Raw genomic sequence first — 20263 nt, 5'->3', positions numbered from 1 at the left:
TGCCCATTTTTGATTGACTTTACGTCAGCAGCTAATCGAGCGTAAAGCGTAAATATCCTTCAGCAGTTTGAATAAAACGTTCATTTGTTCTGAAGGATCAGAAGGAAGTGATTGAATATTAAGCAGAGGTTCGGAAGGTGTGTTAGGTCCAGGGTTACTCTCGACATCTCCCGAACATAATAACAGTAGCATGACACAAAAACAGTCGTACACTGTGTCAAGCAACAGCTGTGGACACGGGAACAGTAGCAGGTAGCGATCATCAGATTTTTTAGCATGAAGAGAGGCAATTATACAGACCTGCATTGTGAAAACAAGATGATTAGGAGTAGTGCCGCAAGCACTGTTCCCGTGTCCACTGAAGTGTAGGTCGATGGGTCGGTAGCTTAAGCCAGCCTCTCTTGATGATGGCTGTGTCGATGTGGCTGGGAGGCCGAAGGGAACGTCGAGCGAAAAGGCCGGTGTCGCGGTTGGCTTATCGCTGAGATATGCTTCGGTCAAGCTTGAGGCTGGCACAAGTGAATGGAACGGTGCAGGTTCACAGGATAAGCAGAACGACCATCCGAAGATGATAAAAAGATGATCAGTAAAAATAGGGGGTGTTTCACGAGCCACGCGATGTTGCATAATTTAGACTGCGTGCATTAGTTTTCATTTCATAATTGTAAAGTAATTTATACTGCAATTTCAGATTGCATCATAAAATTTCTACTTTTAAAAATCATATGAGAGTGTTTTGTATGGTGTACTGACATCGTATTTAAGATTTCTAGCTTTTGAGTATGATGGCAGGAGATGTTTATCTTCTGATTTGCTGCTTCAGGACTTGAGTCTTTCAGTCTGGATGTTATTGTATTTGCAAGCCTCTTTCCGTAACGGAGAGATTGCATTTTTGATTGCATATTGGAGAGATATGTTGTTTTACTCCAAAATTCACGCGCGCTCCCTTAACCGGAGTTGTACATGAGTGTGGTTTTGAAGTTTATAATTGTTTGTTTCACCTGCCCAAGATTGCCTTTTATAAACTTCCTAGAATGGAATTTACTGGAATTTTCGCTTTTTGTGAGTCAGTGTTGTAAGCTCATGATAATAAGAAGGAAATATACAGAACAATAAAAATGGGTTGGAGGGTATACGGCATGCATTATCAATTCTCGACTGGGAACTTACCACTGTCGTCAGAAAAATTCTACAATCCTTGCATTGTACCAAGGCAAACATATGGAGCAAGAACTTGGAGCTTACCAAAAAAATCGAGAACAGACGAGAACCACGCAAAAAGCGATTGAACGAAAAATGTCAGGCTTAACATTAGGAAACTGGATGAGAGCGCCGGGGGTCAGAGAACAGACGGGGATAGCCGGTATTCTAGGTGGCATTAGGAGAGAGAGAGAGAGAAAAAGGCAAAGGAAAGACAGGGAGGTTAACCAGAGATTATCTCCGGTTGGCTACCCTGTTCTGGGGGAAGGGAAAGGGGATGCAATAGGTGAGAAAGAAAGAAGGATAAAAAAAGGAAAAAAAAAACCTAAGCACACACACGCACGTACACACGAACTATTTCTGTGGGCACTGTCACGCAACCCGCAAAGGCATTCCTAATCTTACGCAGTGTCACCGTACAGTCCTGCGCCACACAGTGTACTGTCACAATTTGTCAGAAAGGCATTAGGAGAAAACCATAAAGCCGGGCAGGCCATGTAATGCGTAGGGCCGGTAAGCGGTCGATGGTTAGATTTACAGAATTGGTGTCATGAGAAAGGAAGACCAGTTATAGACAGGAAAATATTAGGTGGGGGTGATGAAATTAGGAAATTTGCACGCGCAACTTGGAATCAGCTATCGCAAACCAGGAGTATTGTAGATCGCTAGGCGAGGTCGTCATCTTGCAGTGTATTTAAAGAAATAGTAGGAGGAAGGTGATTATGATCAGGTGATGACGATATAAGCTTACGTTGTAGCGGAATTGCGGACAACTGTGTGATCGATGAATAAACCATTGTAGCAATGCCGAACACGCTGGTTCCAGTTGGCTATCGGATGGCTCGCTACGTCCCTGGTTCGTTGTGGGGCTTGCTTGCTTTACCGCTGCAACATTGAAATATTCTCAAATGTCGGCTGAGGACCGGTGAAGCTTCCGACAGTGTCCAGCATATCTGTGTGTCATTGCACTCAGCCAAAGTTTTACGTAGGCACCGAAGTTCCCGTTAAGGGTGTTTTAAAATTGTTATGGCCTAAACAGGTAGGTAGGCCACAATAAATGCTTAGACCATTCAATATTGCTATCCAATTCAAATCATACCACGGAAGGTAACACCACCAACAACACACATGCATCGAGCAACGCCGTTGTGGTGGCCTCGAAATAAATACTAAAGTCCACCTATGTGAACCCTCACGAGCGTTTTTGCCTTCCGGCCTCGTCATGAAGCGACTGCCATAGACGGGATACGAACCAATGACATCGCTCTCAGAAGCACAACACCATACCACTGTAAGGCATTTTTTTCTGGTGTGATGCGGTCAAATCACGCGCACATGAAGACACACTCACGTGCCTGCGGTAGTGTTTCGCGGGAAGTTTATTTTGAAACATCCTTTGTCTCTTACCAGGTGCTTACGCGGTGCCTTCCTGTGTCGCGTCGTTAGGGACCACATTTATTTTAAAAAATTCCATCCAATAGTGCACTTTCAATGCTTTCTTTCTCCACTGTTAAAAGTTACGACAATAACAGACGCTATATATGTCCTCTACGCTACGCCACTGCTTCAATTTCTTCATGAACAGATCTTCCGTGCTTTTATTACATAAACAATTAGGCCGTCTTACCCAGTATCTTTTTTTTACATAGGGTTCTTTGTGCCGGGCACATCTTTGTGCTATGTCTCCAGGTTACATCACTGAACGAAAGTTTTCTTGCGGCATTCAAATAAAATATCATGTTGGAGAACGAGACACATTGATGTTATCTAGCACCTGGTGGAATTCTGAGCCACGTCTTTTTCTTCCGTTTCTTCCAGTCTGTCGAACTTTTTGAGAGGGGCCATTACTCTAGCGCAGTGTCGGGGAATGGGCGCACCCGTTCAATTCCGATTCCTGACAATGAAATTCCTCGCAATGAAAAAATTGCCCATTCCCTCTCCGGGAATGGCCGGGCAGTTCGTTTCCATTCCTGTAATTACTCAACGTAGGAAAGACGCCTTCGAAGTTTTATCAAGTTACACGCGTTAAGAGCTTCAAAAAGACGCAAAACACGTTAACAAGATCGAAGGGATAGTAGCTTGGGAACCTATGTCGTGCAGTACAACCACCCTACTAATTGCCGTAGGGGCAGATCTCTCGCTAGCTATAGTATTGCCTAGTCAGCATGTTTTAAGGGCTTGTGATGTTGCAATATTGTTTAAGCTTGAATGTGTCTACGCTAAAATGACGATATAGAGTATTTTTGCTCAGGTGTTTTCGTGATTTTTAAATGCTGCAATAAATGTACCAGCAGTTCAAGGTGCAAAAAGAAGCTTTCTTTTGGTTTTATTCATCAAAACTTCGCCAAAAAAATGTCATGAGCTAAATGGGGGCTTTGCCTTGTAGCTTTAAAAACCCGTAGTGCAATGGCCGGATGCTTCAATGGTTATTTCTAAAGACATTAAAGTGAGATAAAACAATTACCTTCTACCTGTGTGTTGCGCTTCACAAACATGAGGTGCTTGAAAGAGGTGTTTGACAGCCTATTTCGCTTCCCTCTCATTTTCAGGGATGCCGCAGAAAACGCGCGTTCCACGTCAGGTGACGTCATATTCATTGTGAAAACTACTCCTGCGAGGCGGGAAAGGAAGGGAAAGCAGCTAGCGTTCGGTTTCTAATAGGTCACGGGCTTAACCGTATCTGTGCAAGTTTCCTCTGTTAGATAAATTCCCCTTGAGATGTATCCGGGCATATTCTCTTGGTGGGCATTTTTATTTTGCCTGATGTTTTTAAACATCAATCTGCTTGGCCCTGCTTCAGCGACTGCATCCGCGATGGTGCTGGCACTGTCCTGCCCTAACAAAGGAGATCCCCAGCACAGCAGACTCCCAAGCCCAGGTGAACGCATCTGCTCGGCGGTTGCCGCTGAACTCAAAGAAGGCTTAAACCGTGGGTCTAGGAAGGCGCCCAAGAAACAGAGTCAGTCTACGTGCTTGTGAACCACTTCTCCAGGCTGTCGGCCTTCAGCCGCCTCTTTACAAAGAAGCATGCCTCGCTTGAGATTTCTGCAGAGGACACTTCGATATTTCGCAACACGGGAGGCAAAAGCTCGGCTGTCTCGTGCCTTTTCTGCAGCAGCTCCGTGGCTTTCTCTACAGGGGTGCGAAACTCAATCAAGTTTTTCGCCAGCCTCAGTTCATATTTTACAATGACAATGATGATTATTTGCATCAGTCTTTGTAAATCATTCAATGCGTGGACCTGCGGACTTACTGCTCCAGACCCCCGCATTTAGACAGTTAAGCCTTCTTGCACGCCTGCATAGTTTTTGTCAGGCCTGGATGACTCGAAAAAGTGGTAACGAGCTTTCCCATCATCCGCAGCTGCGAGGCGCAGTTTGTCGCGTTGTGATTCCAAATGGAGACCGGCCACATTCAACACTTCTTCCGTGTCGGTGGTGCTTTAGCTTATAGATGCAACGATGGTGGCGTATTTTCGTACGACATCCTCGGCATTTCGGTCCTAAAATAAAGCGAGCAGGACAATTCGTGAATATTGCCACTGCAAGTACAGGTAGCGCAAACGGCAAACGTCGTCAAGAGCAGCCTTTCGATGAACAGTCACAGAGCTGAACCCAGTGGGGGAGACGTTATATTCGGCTGGCTTGCCAGCCGTTTCTATTTTTGCGTGTGCACACGTTCGTGCTTTCTCTTTAGGTGTCGAATGAAATCAGATGAAACTCCTACTACAGCATGCATATTTTCGGAGCAAAGCTTGCTGCGTTCAGCTTGTTTGTATTCTTCGCGGGTAATATTAAAAAAGATTGTTTGCAGTGTGCCATGTTGGCGGACTTAGTGCGTGCGTAAGCCGCGCGGCGCAGGAACCGTTGTTGGAGAGATTTATGGAAGCGCTTTATATTTGCTATAGAGGGCTGGAAAGGAGGTTATGGGAAAGGAGGTAGCACAGAAAGCCGAGGGGGAGGCTTCGAAGCATGGTCTAGCATTCTGAGTTGAGAGAGCTAATAAATGAACCATTGGGCTTCTCTAGCCGCCAACAGGCGCCAGCGCGGCGGCGGCGCCAAGCAGACCTTCCCCCGTACCCCTCTCCCCACCCTACAACAGAACTCCTTAGAAAAGGGAGAACGTGGGTGGCCTTCGGCGCGAATCGTGGCGTCGGGGCTCGGGGAGGCGCTGCCGTGGCCACAGTTACGTGGGCACTCCTGCTTCGGCTAGCTTCCCGAACCAATGCTTTAAAAATTGTATTCTCTCTCTCTCTCTCTCTCTCTCTCTGTATGGAGGGAGACGGCGCACAGTTCATCGCGTACAACTGTGTGTTGCGCTGATCGGCAGACCTTCGTCGACAAAGTTTCGGGGGGAGTATGCCGCCGCCGTAGTTCCGCACGACGGACACCAACGGCATAGAGCCGCAATTAGGCCAAGAATCGAGACAAACATCGAAGCAAATCGGTCTATAAGGACAGAAGCGTAGTGGGCGCGTTGCTTATAAATGTACCGTGCCTGTAATTAGCCATAGTATATTAAAAGTACTTCTTTAATGTTAAATTCGAGGCTCTGACTTACGTATATTAGATCGTGGGCTGGTTGGTTCTTTGGCACATTTTCACAAAAAAACAGCGCTTAGAAGAAAAAGCACTGCATTTTCGGAAAAAGACGTAATTTCATTCCCATTCCATTCCGGGAAAATGCGCTTAATTCCATGGCCCTTCCATACCTCCAAGCGTTTTCGCCACTACCTTCCCATTTCATTCCGGGGTCGCGAAAATGCGCAGTGCTTCCGGAGTCATTACTTTCGACTTGAGAGGCCCTACATGGGAATTCAATATATATATATATATATATCTATGTGTATATATATATATATATATATATATATATATATATATATATATATATATATATTTGCACACGCGTTTATTTATAAGAAGCAGGGGAAATGGATTCCAATTCCTACAATTTCGCTCTACCGCACCTACAGCGTTGCTTTGAGGCGTTAAATCCCATCGATATTTGATAATCACAAGAGTGTGGTGGGCTCGTAATAAACTTCAATGCGAACAAGCAGACACGAGAACGCGACAACATAAGACTGTTCTCTCAACTGATATGATAATGTGAATATAGCGCGCTATAACGTAAAGCTATTCCAAACTTTTCTATTCCAATCCTGCAATCATCCCTCCGCCATTGGACAACAACTTTTTTTAACCACCCCCACTTCGCCTGTCTGTCACGCGACGTCACAAAACCGTGAAAACTCACCGCGTCAAAGTGACGTGTACGCGTTAAAGATGCATTAATATGCCGAACAAAACTGATTTTTTTTCTGAATAGCCACAGGCTGTCCCGTTCTGAAAGTAATAAAAGATGGCTGTCCCCGATCGCTCAGGCACTGACTACTCACACCTGCCGTAGAGAATGGGTCTATTTGCGTACAGTAATACTTTTTGTCTGACTGTTCAAAGTTTTCGAGCACTTTTGGCATGTTTACGACCTCGTTCTGCCAAATGTTCTTTGCTGATGATCCTTTCTAGCTGTATTTTTAACCTTCCATTGCACGCCACCACGATTGTTGACGAGCCACCCCAAGCTAAGTAAGAGAAAGCGGACCAATCACAGACGCCGGCACCACCCTCTTCATCCGGTTATCGATATTAAGTGCAATGACTCGGCCCCATCGAATCCCTTTCCACTTAAGCCATACTGCTCGCCTCTTCTTATCCAATTAGATAAGACAAGCCGCTCAGTGTTGGCAATGTTCTTCGTTTTTAAAGCAAACAAAAGTGATCTCCTATAAACGAGGAAAGCATTTGATCTGTATCTTTAAACAACCCTGCGGGTCACCGTCCGAGGCTGGCGTCGGCGGTTACGCAAATTTGACATCAGCAGATTCGAATATAAACAAATTGGAATAGAATTGGAATTTGAAATTGGAATAAGGCGTCAATTCTGCAATCAGCCCTCCGCCATTTTTCAAAAACGTTTTTGGACCGCCCCTACTTTGCCCGTCTGTCACGCGACGCCTCGAAACTGCTATAGCCCCCCATCTCATATGACGCGCACACACAGATTATGCATGACTGGACCGAACAAAAGAAAAATACTTATTTCTGATTCGACGCCTTTTCTCCATTTCCCAGCGGCTATTGGTAAAAAGTTTTCCAGCTGCACCCACTTCACCTGCCTGTTACGCGACGTCACAAAAGGGCGAAAACACACCGCGTCAATATGACATGTACGCGTTACAGATGCATTAATATTCCGAAGTAAACTTAATTTTCTTCAAAAGCCGCAGGCTGCCCCATTCCGAAAGGAATAAAAATGGCTGCCGCTGATCGCTCAGGCACTGGCTACTTTCACCAGCCGGGGAGCTTGAGTTTATTTGCGTAATAAAATTTTTGCGTAGGCGTGTAATGTTTTCAACCACTTTGGGCACGTTTTCGACCTCGCTCTGCCAATCCTTCTTTTCTGAGGATCCGCTTTAGCTGCAGCCGGCCGTCTCCTTCCTACGCATGCCGGCGCGATTTTCGACCTTTCCCGGACACTCGAAGCGAGCGGTCGCATCGCCCCTCGCTCCGGCGACTACGGCTCGCCCACCACTTCTCGCGCGCGTGCGTCTCCGCTTTCGACCGCGCTTACGAGCGCAGCCCTTTTCAGGGCTCGCACGACAGACAGAGGCCCCATCTAATGGGTGACCCTCCGAAGAAACAGCAGAGGAAGGGGCCGACGAAGCAACCTCCTGAGTGCACCGATGGCCCGGCGTCCAGACGAGCCCTGCAGCTCCCCCCACGTGGCCAGCAGTCACGCTCCGGCAGATCGCCTCCTGCCTTACGTTGGAAGCGCGGGCTGAAAGCTCGTACGCTACGCGCACTCTCGGCGGACTCGACGAGCTCCGCCCAGTCATGCACGCCTCCTCAAATGAGCGCGACACCATCCACGCGCACCCCATCTGCGCTGGATACTCCCTTCGGCGCATTTCCATTTGATGCGCCGAAAACTACCGCCAGCGACCACCACGCCGCGCCGTCCGCTTCAACGGACACCACCGCGGAGGCCCCCACTGCGGCTGCCTCCACCGACGACAGTGCCAGCTGCCCGTCGACCGGCAACGCCGATGACAGTACCGGCACTTTCATCTTGCCAATCGCGAGCATGATTGGCTCCGACACTGCATCCTCCCGCACGGACGCGACCACCTCGCCCGAGGCAAGTCCTGTCCGGCCGGTCTCCCCATCACTGTTGTCGCCGGCGGCCTGCTCGTCGCCCCCGCTCACCAACACCGAGACCACTCCCCGTGCGGCGGAGAAGGGCTTACGCTCGGTGGCGGTGGCTGCTGCTGTCGACGACGACAAACCAGCTGACGGCCCCACTCCACTGCTGCTCGCGGCCGCCGAGGATGCCCAAGCCTGTCAGCCGGCAGCGGTGCAACCAAAACATGCCGCAAGAAGGAGACGCCGTCACCGACGGCTCGTCGACTTCGAGCCGCACACCCCACCCGTTGAGGACGGCGTCGCCCACGATACCGACGTCACGGTCCTCTACCGTGACGTCGGTAGAGGACCGTGACGACTTTCCTCGCACTCTCACGGGATGGTATCGCTGCCCAGCTCTCCTCTGTTCCAGGCGTGAGACGCGTTCGCGTGAACTTCCGCCGGAATGTGGTGGCTGCCGACGTGATGCGCGGTGCCGACTTGGCGCCCCTCCTCGAAGTGTGCGACCTCGGCGGCGTGGCAGTGCGCCCCAAGGCACTACACAACAACTCCTGTGTGGGTGTCATCCATGGGGTCGACCCTTCTTTCGACGCCCGCACAGTGCGCGAAAACCTGGAAGCGCCCGTCGCGATGCTGTCATGCTCGAGGAGTGGCGCCAGCGTCACCATCACTTTCGTCGGGAGTGTCGTGCCTCCAAGCGTGCGGCTATTCAAGCAGTTCCGCGCCGTTCGTGCCCGGCTTCCTCGACCGCTACAGTGCGACCGCTGCGGCGTTTTCGGCCACGCCGGCGCCACCTGTTTCCGGGACGCCCGCTGCCTCCACTGCGGTGAGTCGCATCCAACAGGAGACTGCCCCGCGGACAAGGCACGCTGCGTCAATTGCGGTGGCCGACACCCTTCGACAGAGCCGAGCTGTCCAGAGTGGCAGCGCGAGAGGAAGGCGGCCGTGTGGTTGTCTTCGTCCGCGCGACCCCTTTCGAGGCAAAAAGCGCTTGAGCTGGCCGGCGCCACATCGCACGAGTCGCATTTAGCTTCTCGTTCGACGCCTGCTCGCACCCCGCAGGGCCGATCTTGCAGTGACGCCCTGCGTAGCCGCAACACCCAGACGGCCGCTCCTGAGCCGTCACGCGGCCCACAAACCGCACCAAGCAGCGACCCCAGGGACGCACTCACAGCCGCTCTCGCGGCTGCACTCCGTGCTGTGCTGGTTCACTGCCCAGCCATCGACAGGAACGTCCGACAGATGTGCGACGCGGCTCTCGCCGCGCAAGAAGCTCTGCTCCACAGGCGCGTCCCCACGCCACATAAGCGAATGTAAACAACTTGCCCACGCGCGCTGTCTGGGCAGCCGCCGCCGCGCCTATTTCACCCTTCTTTTAATCCCTCTCCCTCTTGTGCAGTGCGGTTGAGGTGTCCTCATCTGAGAGACAGTTACTGCGCTGCACTTTACCCCAATTTTTCCTTCCACCAACGAGAACCTCTCTCTCCGCCACAAGTAAGGGGAAGCGGACCGATCGCAGACGCCGACACTACCCTCTTCATCCGCTTATCGATTTTCAGTGCACTGGCTCGGCCCCGTCGAATCCCTCTCCAGTTGAGCGCGATCCTCGCCTCTTGTCAGCCAGTTAGATAAGACCAGCCGCTCAGTGTAGGCAATGTTATTCGTTTTTAAAGCAAACAAAAGTGACAACCTATAACCGAGGAGAGCATTATTAGATTAGACCGTTCAGACAACCGTACGGGTCACAGCCCGATGCTGTCTACGGCGGTTACGTAAATTTGATGTCAGGAGATTGGAATAAAAACATATTGGAATAGCTTTACGTTATAGGGCCCTAGCATTGTTGGCACTCTCAGTCCAGCTGTTTTTCACCCATCATTCTATCTGGCTAACCACGAATACGGGCGCATTGCGAAGACAGCGCGGTCTATCAACGGCGGCCGATCCCAAGGGTAGTGCAGTCTAAAAATGAGGGCTCTTTCTGCAGACGTGTGCCGTCGGATGTTTGCCGCTCTTCACTGAACTTCTCCGACGCCAACTTGAGTATCTCCGACCGGGTGTATGGCAGCGGGGCGTTGGGTCTTTGGCCTAAGGACCACTGGTTGTGTCCCCCTCTTCACTGAACATCTCAACGCCAACTTGGGTCTATGGGTGAGCGCAGACTTCGTGGTGATTCCACTAGATGGCGTAGCGTGCCAAGAGGAGCGATGATGGGGACCCGGATACCGTAAACGTTTCATGAGTAACACGTATTGACAAGTCGCATACCTGAGTAGCCATAGTACATTAGTCCTGCCCGAACGTTTTATTCAGTCGCGGCTCGTCCTGTCACTTTCATATGTCGCCTTCTTTCCGTTTACGCTTATTACGAATGCAAACCTATTCACCCTACAGGGCGTCATTGGCTGTGGACTATCCGCTAGAGGGTCTATCCTTTTCAGACACTTTGTTGCTTCATGGATTCGAGCGCTTTCTTCGTGCTGTTTCCACACCGCCTCTTCAATGTCGCTAATTCGCAGGAGAGGACTCCGAGGACATGTCGTCAGCAGGCCAGATGGACACGTTCCTGGCCGTCACTGGTGTGGAAACGGTGAGTGTGGCATGAGGCGTTTTTTGCTTCACTCTAAAAGACAGCTGTGAGATATTTCGTTTCCTTTCATTTTCGTTGTGAACGATGTGCGTTATCAGTAGGGTCGTTGCACTCAGTAATATAGAGTTACACCACATTGCTCGACATTCTTTGGGTATTTAGTGTGTTTAAGATGCTGTAACGATGTCCTCGTTGTTATATTCGTATGAGTGATCAATTGTTTTATGTATCCTGTTTAAGCTCTTCAAACTCCGAAGACTTTTTTTTCCAACAAAAGTGCACATAGCAAGAGAACTTTTTTGTTGCGCCAATTTATTCATACCGAAGAATTGTGATCTTTTTGGCGAATCAGGTGATAACCGTTAAAGAAGAATTTAGTTTTCTCTCAAAGAGCCTCTTTCTCCAACCAATGAATGATTAAGCCGGAAATAGTGTTTTCTGCTTAAAGTGTAATGAAAGTTATGAATGGGAGCCAAATATTCTAAATGCTCACACAAGCTCAATAATAGCACTAAAAGGAACCTAAAAGGAACCTAAAAGCACGATTGAGGAGAAAGCGTCTCACGCATTGTTTTTTCTAACGAAGTTATATATATATATATATCCCTTCCTCACAGCATTTTGGCTTTTTTTTCAATCACTATGCAAATTTATTCAGAGTTATACCTCGGAAGTTACCTTTCTGTGGAGTTCTACGCTGGTAAGAATTTATTTCGTTGGATTCTTGTATTCGGCATAAGTTGCCACAGAGAAGGTCGCAAATTCTTGCGATCATAGTTGCGGCCGCCACTTAGCGAGTCATTTGAAAATTCTGCTTATTCAATGAGGGATAAAAATGTGCCGTGTAGTTCACAAGTCTCGATCAAGACCACAAGGCTGCATTTTATGTGCATCCTGCAGGTTATGAAGATGGTGGCCAAGTGTTGGTCATCGCAGTTTACTCACATCGCGTGCGGCTACAAAAGGTAAGTCTTAAGTGCATTTTTTTTCGAAATTCGACTAATGAAGCTTTTCGCTTTTTGGAGCTTGTTCATTTGCTGAGTGGTCATCCGTATGCCGTGAAATAACAGGCTCGAATCTAACGAAATAATCAGCGTTTCTAAAGGTATTCTATGAAATGCGGTATAAACCAACTAAAATAAGTGTCACGTCAACGGTAGCTTTCTTTTGTGAGCTGCTTCATGTCATTCGTGAATCACGATTCCTTAAGAGCACATCACTAAGAACTACAAGTGGCAATCTCACTGCAAACTACAATGTCAAAAGATAGCATGACATTGTATACCTTGAAGTAAGAACAGCACACCAGTTGGAACTCCGTAGCATCACCCACTATCCCTAGTGTTCTTTCGGTAACTTCGTTGCTACGACCATCCGTCAAGCGATGGCATTGAACCGGGCGTTGTTTGTTGCTGACGGCGCGCTACTACTTCAACATACCCAAGATTGCACGCCCCTTGAGTCACCTTGGCACAGCCATTGTGGGGAACCGGGCAAGAATGAGTACATGTGAGTATCATATACGCATTGCCGAATTGTCGTATTCATGCATCTGCCAAATTGCACATACCCATTGTCCAACGTTGTGTTCTCGGCAAGACAACAGCTAGCACTTACGTCATGCCCCAATATGCTCTCCTCCTATAAACGACCAGGGACGTACAAACGGCACAGGGGGGGGGGGGGGGCAGAGCCAAAGAAGGCTATCGCTTTAATAATCTGGCATACGTTTTCTTTCCTAATAACAAGCCTGACATTGCCTTTAAGTGTGAAGTTAGAAAAGCAGTGGTGGCTTAGGCCCACCGATATTTCTAAACCTGAACAAGGTGGTGGGACCATTTGGAAGATCAAGGTCAAATTCGCCACCCCTTGCAGTCTCGAACTTCCCAAGTGGTGCACTTGGCCGCAGTCAAACGTTGCGAGTTGATGTTCTCTTCACGTTGCGATGTGGGTTCTCTTTAATGTGAAAAGTGCTTTAACGCAATATTGATGCGGCTATTGTTGCTCTCGCGGTGTCTGTTCTAGTTTACCATTCTGTAGCTGAAGTACCTGTGCAGCAAAATATTATTAAATATATATTTCTCTTGTCTTGCTCTCCAATCTTTATGTTCTTTATTTTGCATATTACATGAACCATATTTTTTATTTTGATAAGTGCACCAGATAACCTAACGTATGTCCTAATTCTGGAAAATATGTAAACAATTGCAAGATGTCTTTTCAATAAAACAAAACTTTTCGAGAAGCGCTATACCGCCGCTTCTTTTCTGTCTAAAAAGTAACAGGCTTTCCCATAAAACGAAAAATAAGTGTAGAAATTTGGCGAGGAAATTGTAGCTTGCCCTGAAGCAAGGCAACTGGAAATACGGAAGACAACGTATATAAATACGTATTCAAAGCTCCTTCTTTTTACTTTTTTTTTGGTGCGAATATGAAATTTTTTTCAGAAATCCTCATCCTATAATCAATCTTCTAAAGCTTGCTGCCTATGTTTATCATATTCATCAAGTCGCTTCTGCCATGTGTGCAAGTCTACGTTGGCCAAGCTGTTCAACTAAAAAAAAACAATTAGAAAGCATGGGGCAAGATACAAATTTAAGACCTATCGCATTCTATGGCCAGACCACTAAGAACCTAACAGTTTAGATCTTGAAATTGCATCTTACACTATGTTTTAAAGCGAAGATTCTCTCCTCCGGACTTTCCGGGCGCTGCTGCGACGCTGTTGCCGCGAGTGCCGCTGAATTTCTCGCAACAACTCCAGATGGCGCTCGCCTCCGTGAATCCCAGCTGGCACCTCAGTGGACCGGGATGCATATTTAGTGCGTCTGGCATGTGCTTTACTTGCTTTACTATGTGACAGAAATACAGGTGCTGGGTTGTGTCGGCGCAAAGTATACAATCAGCCATAGCCTAAAAAGAGAGCTTGAAGCTGCAGTTCCACCAGCGTGCTGGCCACGTACGCAGGAGCACGTAAACACGCTCCAACAAGATGGCTCCAATGCGTGCTCTCAGCATTGTCGATTACACCAGGTCCGAAAGAAGCGTCGCGCGCAACAAGAGAATCTTCGCTACGTTGCAAAACATGGTGTACACCTTGAACGCAGCTATCAATGTATACATGCAATTTTATAATATTTGAATTGCGTAAGGTCCCACAATCAGGACAAAGGAGGCAATCACTTCTGCCACGATGCGATGTGCCACGTGAGGCAATGGTAATGCTCAACTCACGGAGATTACGAACAATGATGCGCAACAACGGCTCAAGCAAACACGTCTCCCTGCGTGTTCTGCCGGCTGCGAAGGCAAATAACAGCGGTGCTCGCATGGTAACGTTTAACAGCAACTGAACACTCTCGTGTAACACTAAACGCTGCACAAATGACACATCCAAGGCCAACATACCCGCTAATTATCATCAATGAAAGCAAACAGCATACAAAGCTTCGCCTACATCGATTCCCCAAGTGCGTGGGATCCGCAGATTTACATGTGTTTTTTTGTTAAAAAGATTGGCTGACGTTAGCTGGGAGACCCTATATAGATGCTTTTGTGAGATGCTACGGTTCACTTCGTTTTCCTTTTTAGTGTACCCTTTCATTGTCTAGGTTTCTTCAATCTTCCACAGCGGGCACCCACCCTAACGATAGGAAACAAGAAATGTAGGCATTTCATTCTATATTATTCAATTTATCTTCTTACATCGACGAGTAATTGGCACCGCCAAAGTAGTAGGTAGACCAACATTCATTTGCATGCGTGATTCTCGACCAATACGAGAAACCATCACAATGATTCATTGGAAAAAGACGCATCTTTATTTCAATACTGTTGACCAGTTCTTAACATACTTTCTTTTAACTGTTTTAGAAAGGTTATTCCTCGGCCATAAGTTAACCCACATGTCATCGGGTAACTCCTATCTTTATTCAAACGAGCGCCTTTTTTTAGATCGATTGTTTGGTAGAAATTCTCCAATTGTTCTTCCTTTTTCTAGCGCACTGTGCCACCTGTTGGGCGAGTTCATTACAAGGCCATCCCTTTGCTCGATTGAGGTTATGCGATTGACCATAGTGCAACATTTTTGCGGAATAGAGTGTAGCGTATTCTTCATTTCATCGGACGACATACCGTTGCGCTTTACTCTGTGACTTCATATGAAACTGGCAATGCCCTTGCTGTACCAAATGTGGCCCCGATATGAAAATATCCTGCTATACATCTCACAAACTGCGAGAAATTCTACTAAAGCAATCTTTATCTCATCACTTATCTTGAATGGCAACTTAAAAGTAATCATGTAACTCAACAACAAAACAGGTGCGTGCTTCTCAACGCACTCGTAAAATTTTCTCAACTAGCCCGGTTGTTCTTAATCATAAGCAGAAGCTCTGGAACTCTTCCTTGCCCATTTTCATCTTCGTCCATTTTCATTGCCCATTCACGCAGATTACGCGTGAATGGCAGCACCTTTACCCCTTAAAATGACTATTAGGCCAAACGCCTGTGGACCGCAAAGGTTAGGCAGATGACCTTATTTAATATGATCACATTGACAGCTAATTTCACTTTTGCTTTGCCCTAGCGTACAGCACGACCCTTGATTTAGCCGTTTAAGCTTACTTTATTGTGTATTACGCGGACAGCATGCGCTCAACACCGCTATCCGTCACTCCGTTTGTTCAAATAAACGAAAACAAATTGATTGATTGATTGATTGATTGATTGATTGATTGATTGATTGATTGATTGATTGATTGATTGATTGATTGATTGATTGATTGATTGATTGATTGATTGATTGATTGATTGATTACACTGACGTGGTGTGCAGGCACTACGGGCAACCGCTGGACTCGCCGATGGCCGTGGTCGTGCAGGCCATGGCACCAGCGGATGCGGCCGGCGTGCTCTTCACCTGCGACAGCCGCACTGGAGACGCCAGGCGCGTCCTCATCACGGCGAACGATGGGCTCGGAGACGTGCGTGCCTCGCCTTTTGATCTCCTCGCGCTATTTCGCCGCTCGTCTCTCAGAGCGTGCGAATGTACGCAACTCGAGAAGAACAAGCAGAATATCGCTGCATTTGATTCTGTCTTTGGATGAAACAATTACTGTTTGTACGTGCGAATATTTTTTTTAAATCGTTTTACAATACTTTTCATCGCCAACTGTTCGATAAGTTTTATCCAAGCGGACACATAGCGGAATAAGCGAAATGTTACCTGATCAGGGAGACAGACATTTGTGGCTAAACTGCTGCCACTTCCCCTCGACAGTGAGCCGTGATTATTGCAACACACTGGTCATTTCTTCTAGAGGCCTTATTTGTGCGTTGAATAAGCCGCCTTTCATAACGTCCAGCGTAATGGCAGAAACTTGCTGAGGTCGTGAACATATTGGGATGTAAAGATCTACTTCGGCAACGACAGTACATATCGCAAATACTATTCGGAAGAAAAGCTAAATAGTTGATGAGCATTCGTTTCGCTGTCTAAATATACTAATTTGACACCGTTGCTCATTAGCAGCGGTGTGCACATGAGATTCATCCTCCTTGTCGATGGAATGCGGGTACAAATACTGTACGGCGCGAGAATCCAACTTCTTCGCAACAAGACCTCGCCGTTGCCGCGATTCGCTCGAAAAAAAGTTTTGCATATCGTACGAAAATATTGGCGGCTGCTTCTTAACAAATGGCATGCTGGTTCAAAGAAATTAGTACATCTTGGGGAAAAAGAACGTGCTGGTTCGAAGAAATTAGTAGATGTTGGGGGAAAAACATGGCCTGTTTTTATTCTTTCACTGATCACTAATCCACGAGAAGAGAGACGTTAAAGAACTGAAAAATTATACACCCATTAGCTTAATCCCAGTACTATATAAAATATTTACCAAAAGAATGTCCTATAGAATTAGGGCAACACGGGACTTTTGTCAACCAAGAGATCAGGCTGGCTTCAGGAAGGGATATTCTGCAATGGAAATTTCATTTTCAATTTCATCCATCTCATTATTCAGGTTATCAAGAAAGCCTCTCTATATGGCTTTCATTCATTACGAAAAAGCATTTGATTCAGTAGAGATACCAGCAGTCATAGAGGCATTGCGTAATCAAGGAGTACAGACCGCTTACGAGAATACTCTGGAAAATTTCCACAGGGATCCCACAGCCATCTTAATTCTACACTAGAAAACTCGGAAGATACCTATAACGAAAGGGGTCCGACAAGGAGACAATCCCTCCAATGCTATTCACTGCCTGCTTCGAAGAAGTATTAAAGCTATTAAACTGGGAAGGTTTAGGAGTAAATATCGACGGTGAATACCTCAGCAAACTTCGGTTCGCCGATGACACCGTTCTATTCAGCAACACTGCGGACAGGTTACAACAAATGATTGAAGACCTAAACAGGTAGAGTGTAAGAGTGGGGCTGAAGATTAACATGCAGAAGACAAAGATAATGATAAATAACCGGGCAAGGGAAGAAGAGTTCAAGATCGCAACTCAGCCTCTTGAGTCTGTGATGGAGTAGGTTTACCTTGGTTAACTAATCACAGGGAACCCTGAACATGGGAAGCGAATTCATAGAAGAATAAAAATGGGTTGGATTGCATACGGCACACATTGTAAGCTCCTGACTGGAAGCTTACCATTATCATTGAAAAGGAAGGTGTAACTCAGTGCATTTAACCGGTGCTGATATGTAGCTGAGAGACTTGGAGACTGAAAAGAACCTTGAGAACAAGTTAAGGACCGCGCAAAGAGCGATGTAACGAAGAATGCTAGGCATAACTTTCAGAGAGAAGGAGCGTGGTTTGGATCAGGTAGCAAACATGTATAGACGATATTCTAATAGACATTAAGAGCCAAAAATGGCGCTGGGTAGGTCATGTAATGCGAGGAATAGATAACCGTCGGACCAAAATAAGACTAGAAAAGAAAAGACTTTATACTCTGTGCTAACCCTGGCATCATACAACATGTGGACGTCCCCGGCAAGGTGCGCTGCAGTGGCCATAGGATGGTAAGAACTCGAATTAGCCTAGACTTGAGGCGGGAACAGAAGAAACTGGTGCATAAGAAGCCGATCAATGAGTTAGCGGTAAGAGGGAAAACAGAGGAATTCTGGATCAAGGTACAGAACAGGTATACGGCTTTAACTCAGGAAGAGGACCTTAGTGTTGAAGCAATGAACGACAATCTTATGGGCATCATTAAGGAGTGCGCAACGGAAGTCAGTGGTAACTACGTTAGACAGGATACCAGTAAGCTATCGCAGGAGACGAAAGATCTGATGAAGAAACGCCAATCTATGAAAGCCTCTAACCCTACAGCTAGAATAGAACTGGCAGAACTTTCGAAGTTAATCAACAAGCGTAGGACATGTGACATAAGGAACTATAATATGGATGGAATTGAACATGCTCTCAGGAACGGAGGAAGCCTAAAACAGTGAAGAAGAAACTAGGAATTGGCAAAAAGTTGATGCATGCGTTAAGAGACAAAGCCGGCAATATCATTACTAATATGGGTGAGATAGTTCAAGTGGCTGAGGAGTTCTATAGAAATTTATATAGTACCAGTGGCACCCACGACGATAATGGAAGAGAGAATAGTCTAGAGGAATTCGGAATCCCACAGGTAACGCCGGAAGAAATAAAGAAAGTCTTTGGAGCTATGCAAAGGGGGAAGGCGGCTGGGGAGGATCAGGTAACAGCAGATTTGTTGAAGGATGGTGGTCAGATTGTTATAGAAAAACTGGCCACCCTGTATACGCAATGCTTCATGACCTCGAGCGTACAGGAATCTTGGAAGAAAGCTAACATAATCCTAATGCATAAGAAAGGGGACGCCAAAGACTTGAGAAATTACAGATCGGTCAGCTTACTGTCAGTCACCTACAAACTATTTACTAAGGTAATCGCAAATAGAATCAGGAACACCTTAGACTTCCGTCAAGCAAAGGACCAGGCAGGAATCCGTAAAGGCTACTCAACAATAGACCATATTCACACTATCAATCAGGTGTTAGAAAAGTGTGCGGAATATAACCAACCCTTATATATAGCTTTCGTTGATTACGAGAAAGCGTTTGATTCAGTATAAACCTCTGCAGTCATGGAGGCGTTACGGAGTCAGGGTGTAGACGAGCCGTATGTAAAAATATTGAACGATATCTTTGCGGCTCCACAGCCGCCGTAGTCCTCGATAAAGAAAGCAAGAAAATCACAATAAAGAAAGGCGTCAGACAGGGAGATACGATCTCTCCAATGCTACTCACAGCGTGTTTACAGGAGGTATTCAGAGACCTGGATTGGGAAGAATTGGGGATAAAAGTTAATGGAAAAGACTTTAGCAACTTGCGATTGGCTGATGATATTGCCCTGCTTAGTAACTCAGGGGACCAATTGCAAGGCATGCTCACTGACCTGGAGAGGTAAAGCAGAAGGGTGGGTCTAAAAATTAATCTGCAGAAAACTAAGGTAATGTTTAACAGTCTCGGATGAGAACAGCAGTTTACGATATGTAGCGCGGCACTGGAAGTGGTAAGGGAATACATCTACTTAGGCCTGGTAGTGACCGCGGATCCGGATCATGAGGCTGAAAGAATCAGAAGAATAAGAATGGGCTGGGGTCGTTTGGCAGGCATTCTCAGATCATGAAGAGCAGGTTGCCATCATTCCTCAAGAGGAAAGTGTATAGCAGCTGTGTCTTACCAGTACTCGCGTACGGGGCAGAAACCTGAAGGCTTACGGAAAGGGTTCTGATTAAATTGAGGACGGCGCAACGGGCTATGGAAAGAAGAATGATTGGTGTAACGTTAAGGGATAAGAAAAGAGCAGATTGGGTGAGGGAATGAACGCGAGTGAATGATATCTTGGTGGAAATCAAGAAAAGGAAATGGGCATGGGCAGGACATGCAATGAGGAGGGAAGATAACCGATGGTCATTAAGGGTTACGGACTGGATTCCAAGGGAAGGGAAGCGTACCAGGGGGTGGCTGAAAGTTAGTTGGGCAGATGAAATTAAGAAGTTTGCAGGGTCGACATGAGCCACAATTTTTACATGACCGGGGTATTTGGATAAATATGGGAGAGGCCTTTGCCTTTGAGTGGGCTTAGCCAGGCTGATAATTATTATGATGAAGATCTCTCTCTCTCTGTCTCTTCACTTACCGTTCACTAGGACCGGCAATAATAAATAATTTTCATCTAGATGCAGCAGAGGTATAGGGTTTTATGCTTCTTGTACGTACTGT

The 20263-nt window shown here is 46.8% G+C and overlaps 1 protein-coding gene across 2 annotated transcripts in view; it reads left to right on the top strand.

Moving 5' to 3' along the window:
* The window catches only part of LOC135897914 (rifampicin phosphotransferase-like), a 219183-nt gene that overhangs the window by 78793 nt on the left and 120127 nt on the right, over positions 1 to 20263 (top strand). For both annotated transcript variants that reach the window (XM_065426606.2, XM_065426605.2), the window contains exons 16-18: positions 10928 to 10998; positions 11899 to 11963; positions 15836 to 15983. In XM_065426606.2, coding sequence (XP_065282678.2) covers positions 10928 to 10998; positions 11899 to 11963; positions 15836 to 15983 — 284 coding nt within the window. The remainder of the gene's footprint in view (positions 1 to 10927; positions 10999 to 11898; positions 11964 to 15835; positions 15984 to 20263) is intronic.

This window comes from Dermacentor albipictus, chromosome 2 (genome assembly GCF_038994185.2).
Source record: "Dermacentor albipictus isolate Rhodes 1998 colony chromosome 2, USDA_Dalb.pri_finalv2, whole genome shotgun sequence".
NCBI classification, from domain to species: domain Eukaryota; kingdom Metazoa; phylum Arthropoda; class Arachnida; order Ixodida; family Ixodidae; genus Dermacentor; species Dermacentor albipictus.
Note: the sequence above shows the minus strand (reverse complement) of the source record. Positions and strands in the feature narration are given on the sequence as shown.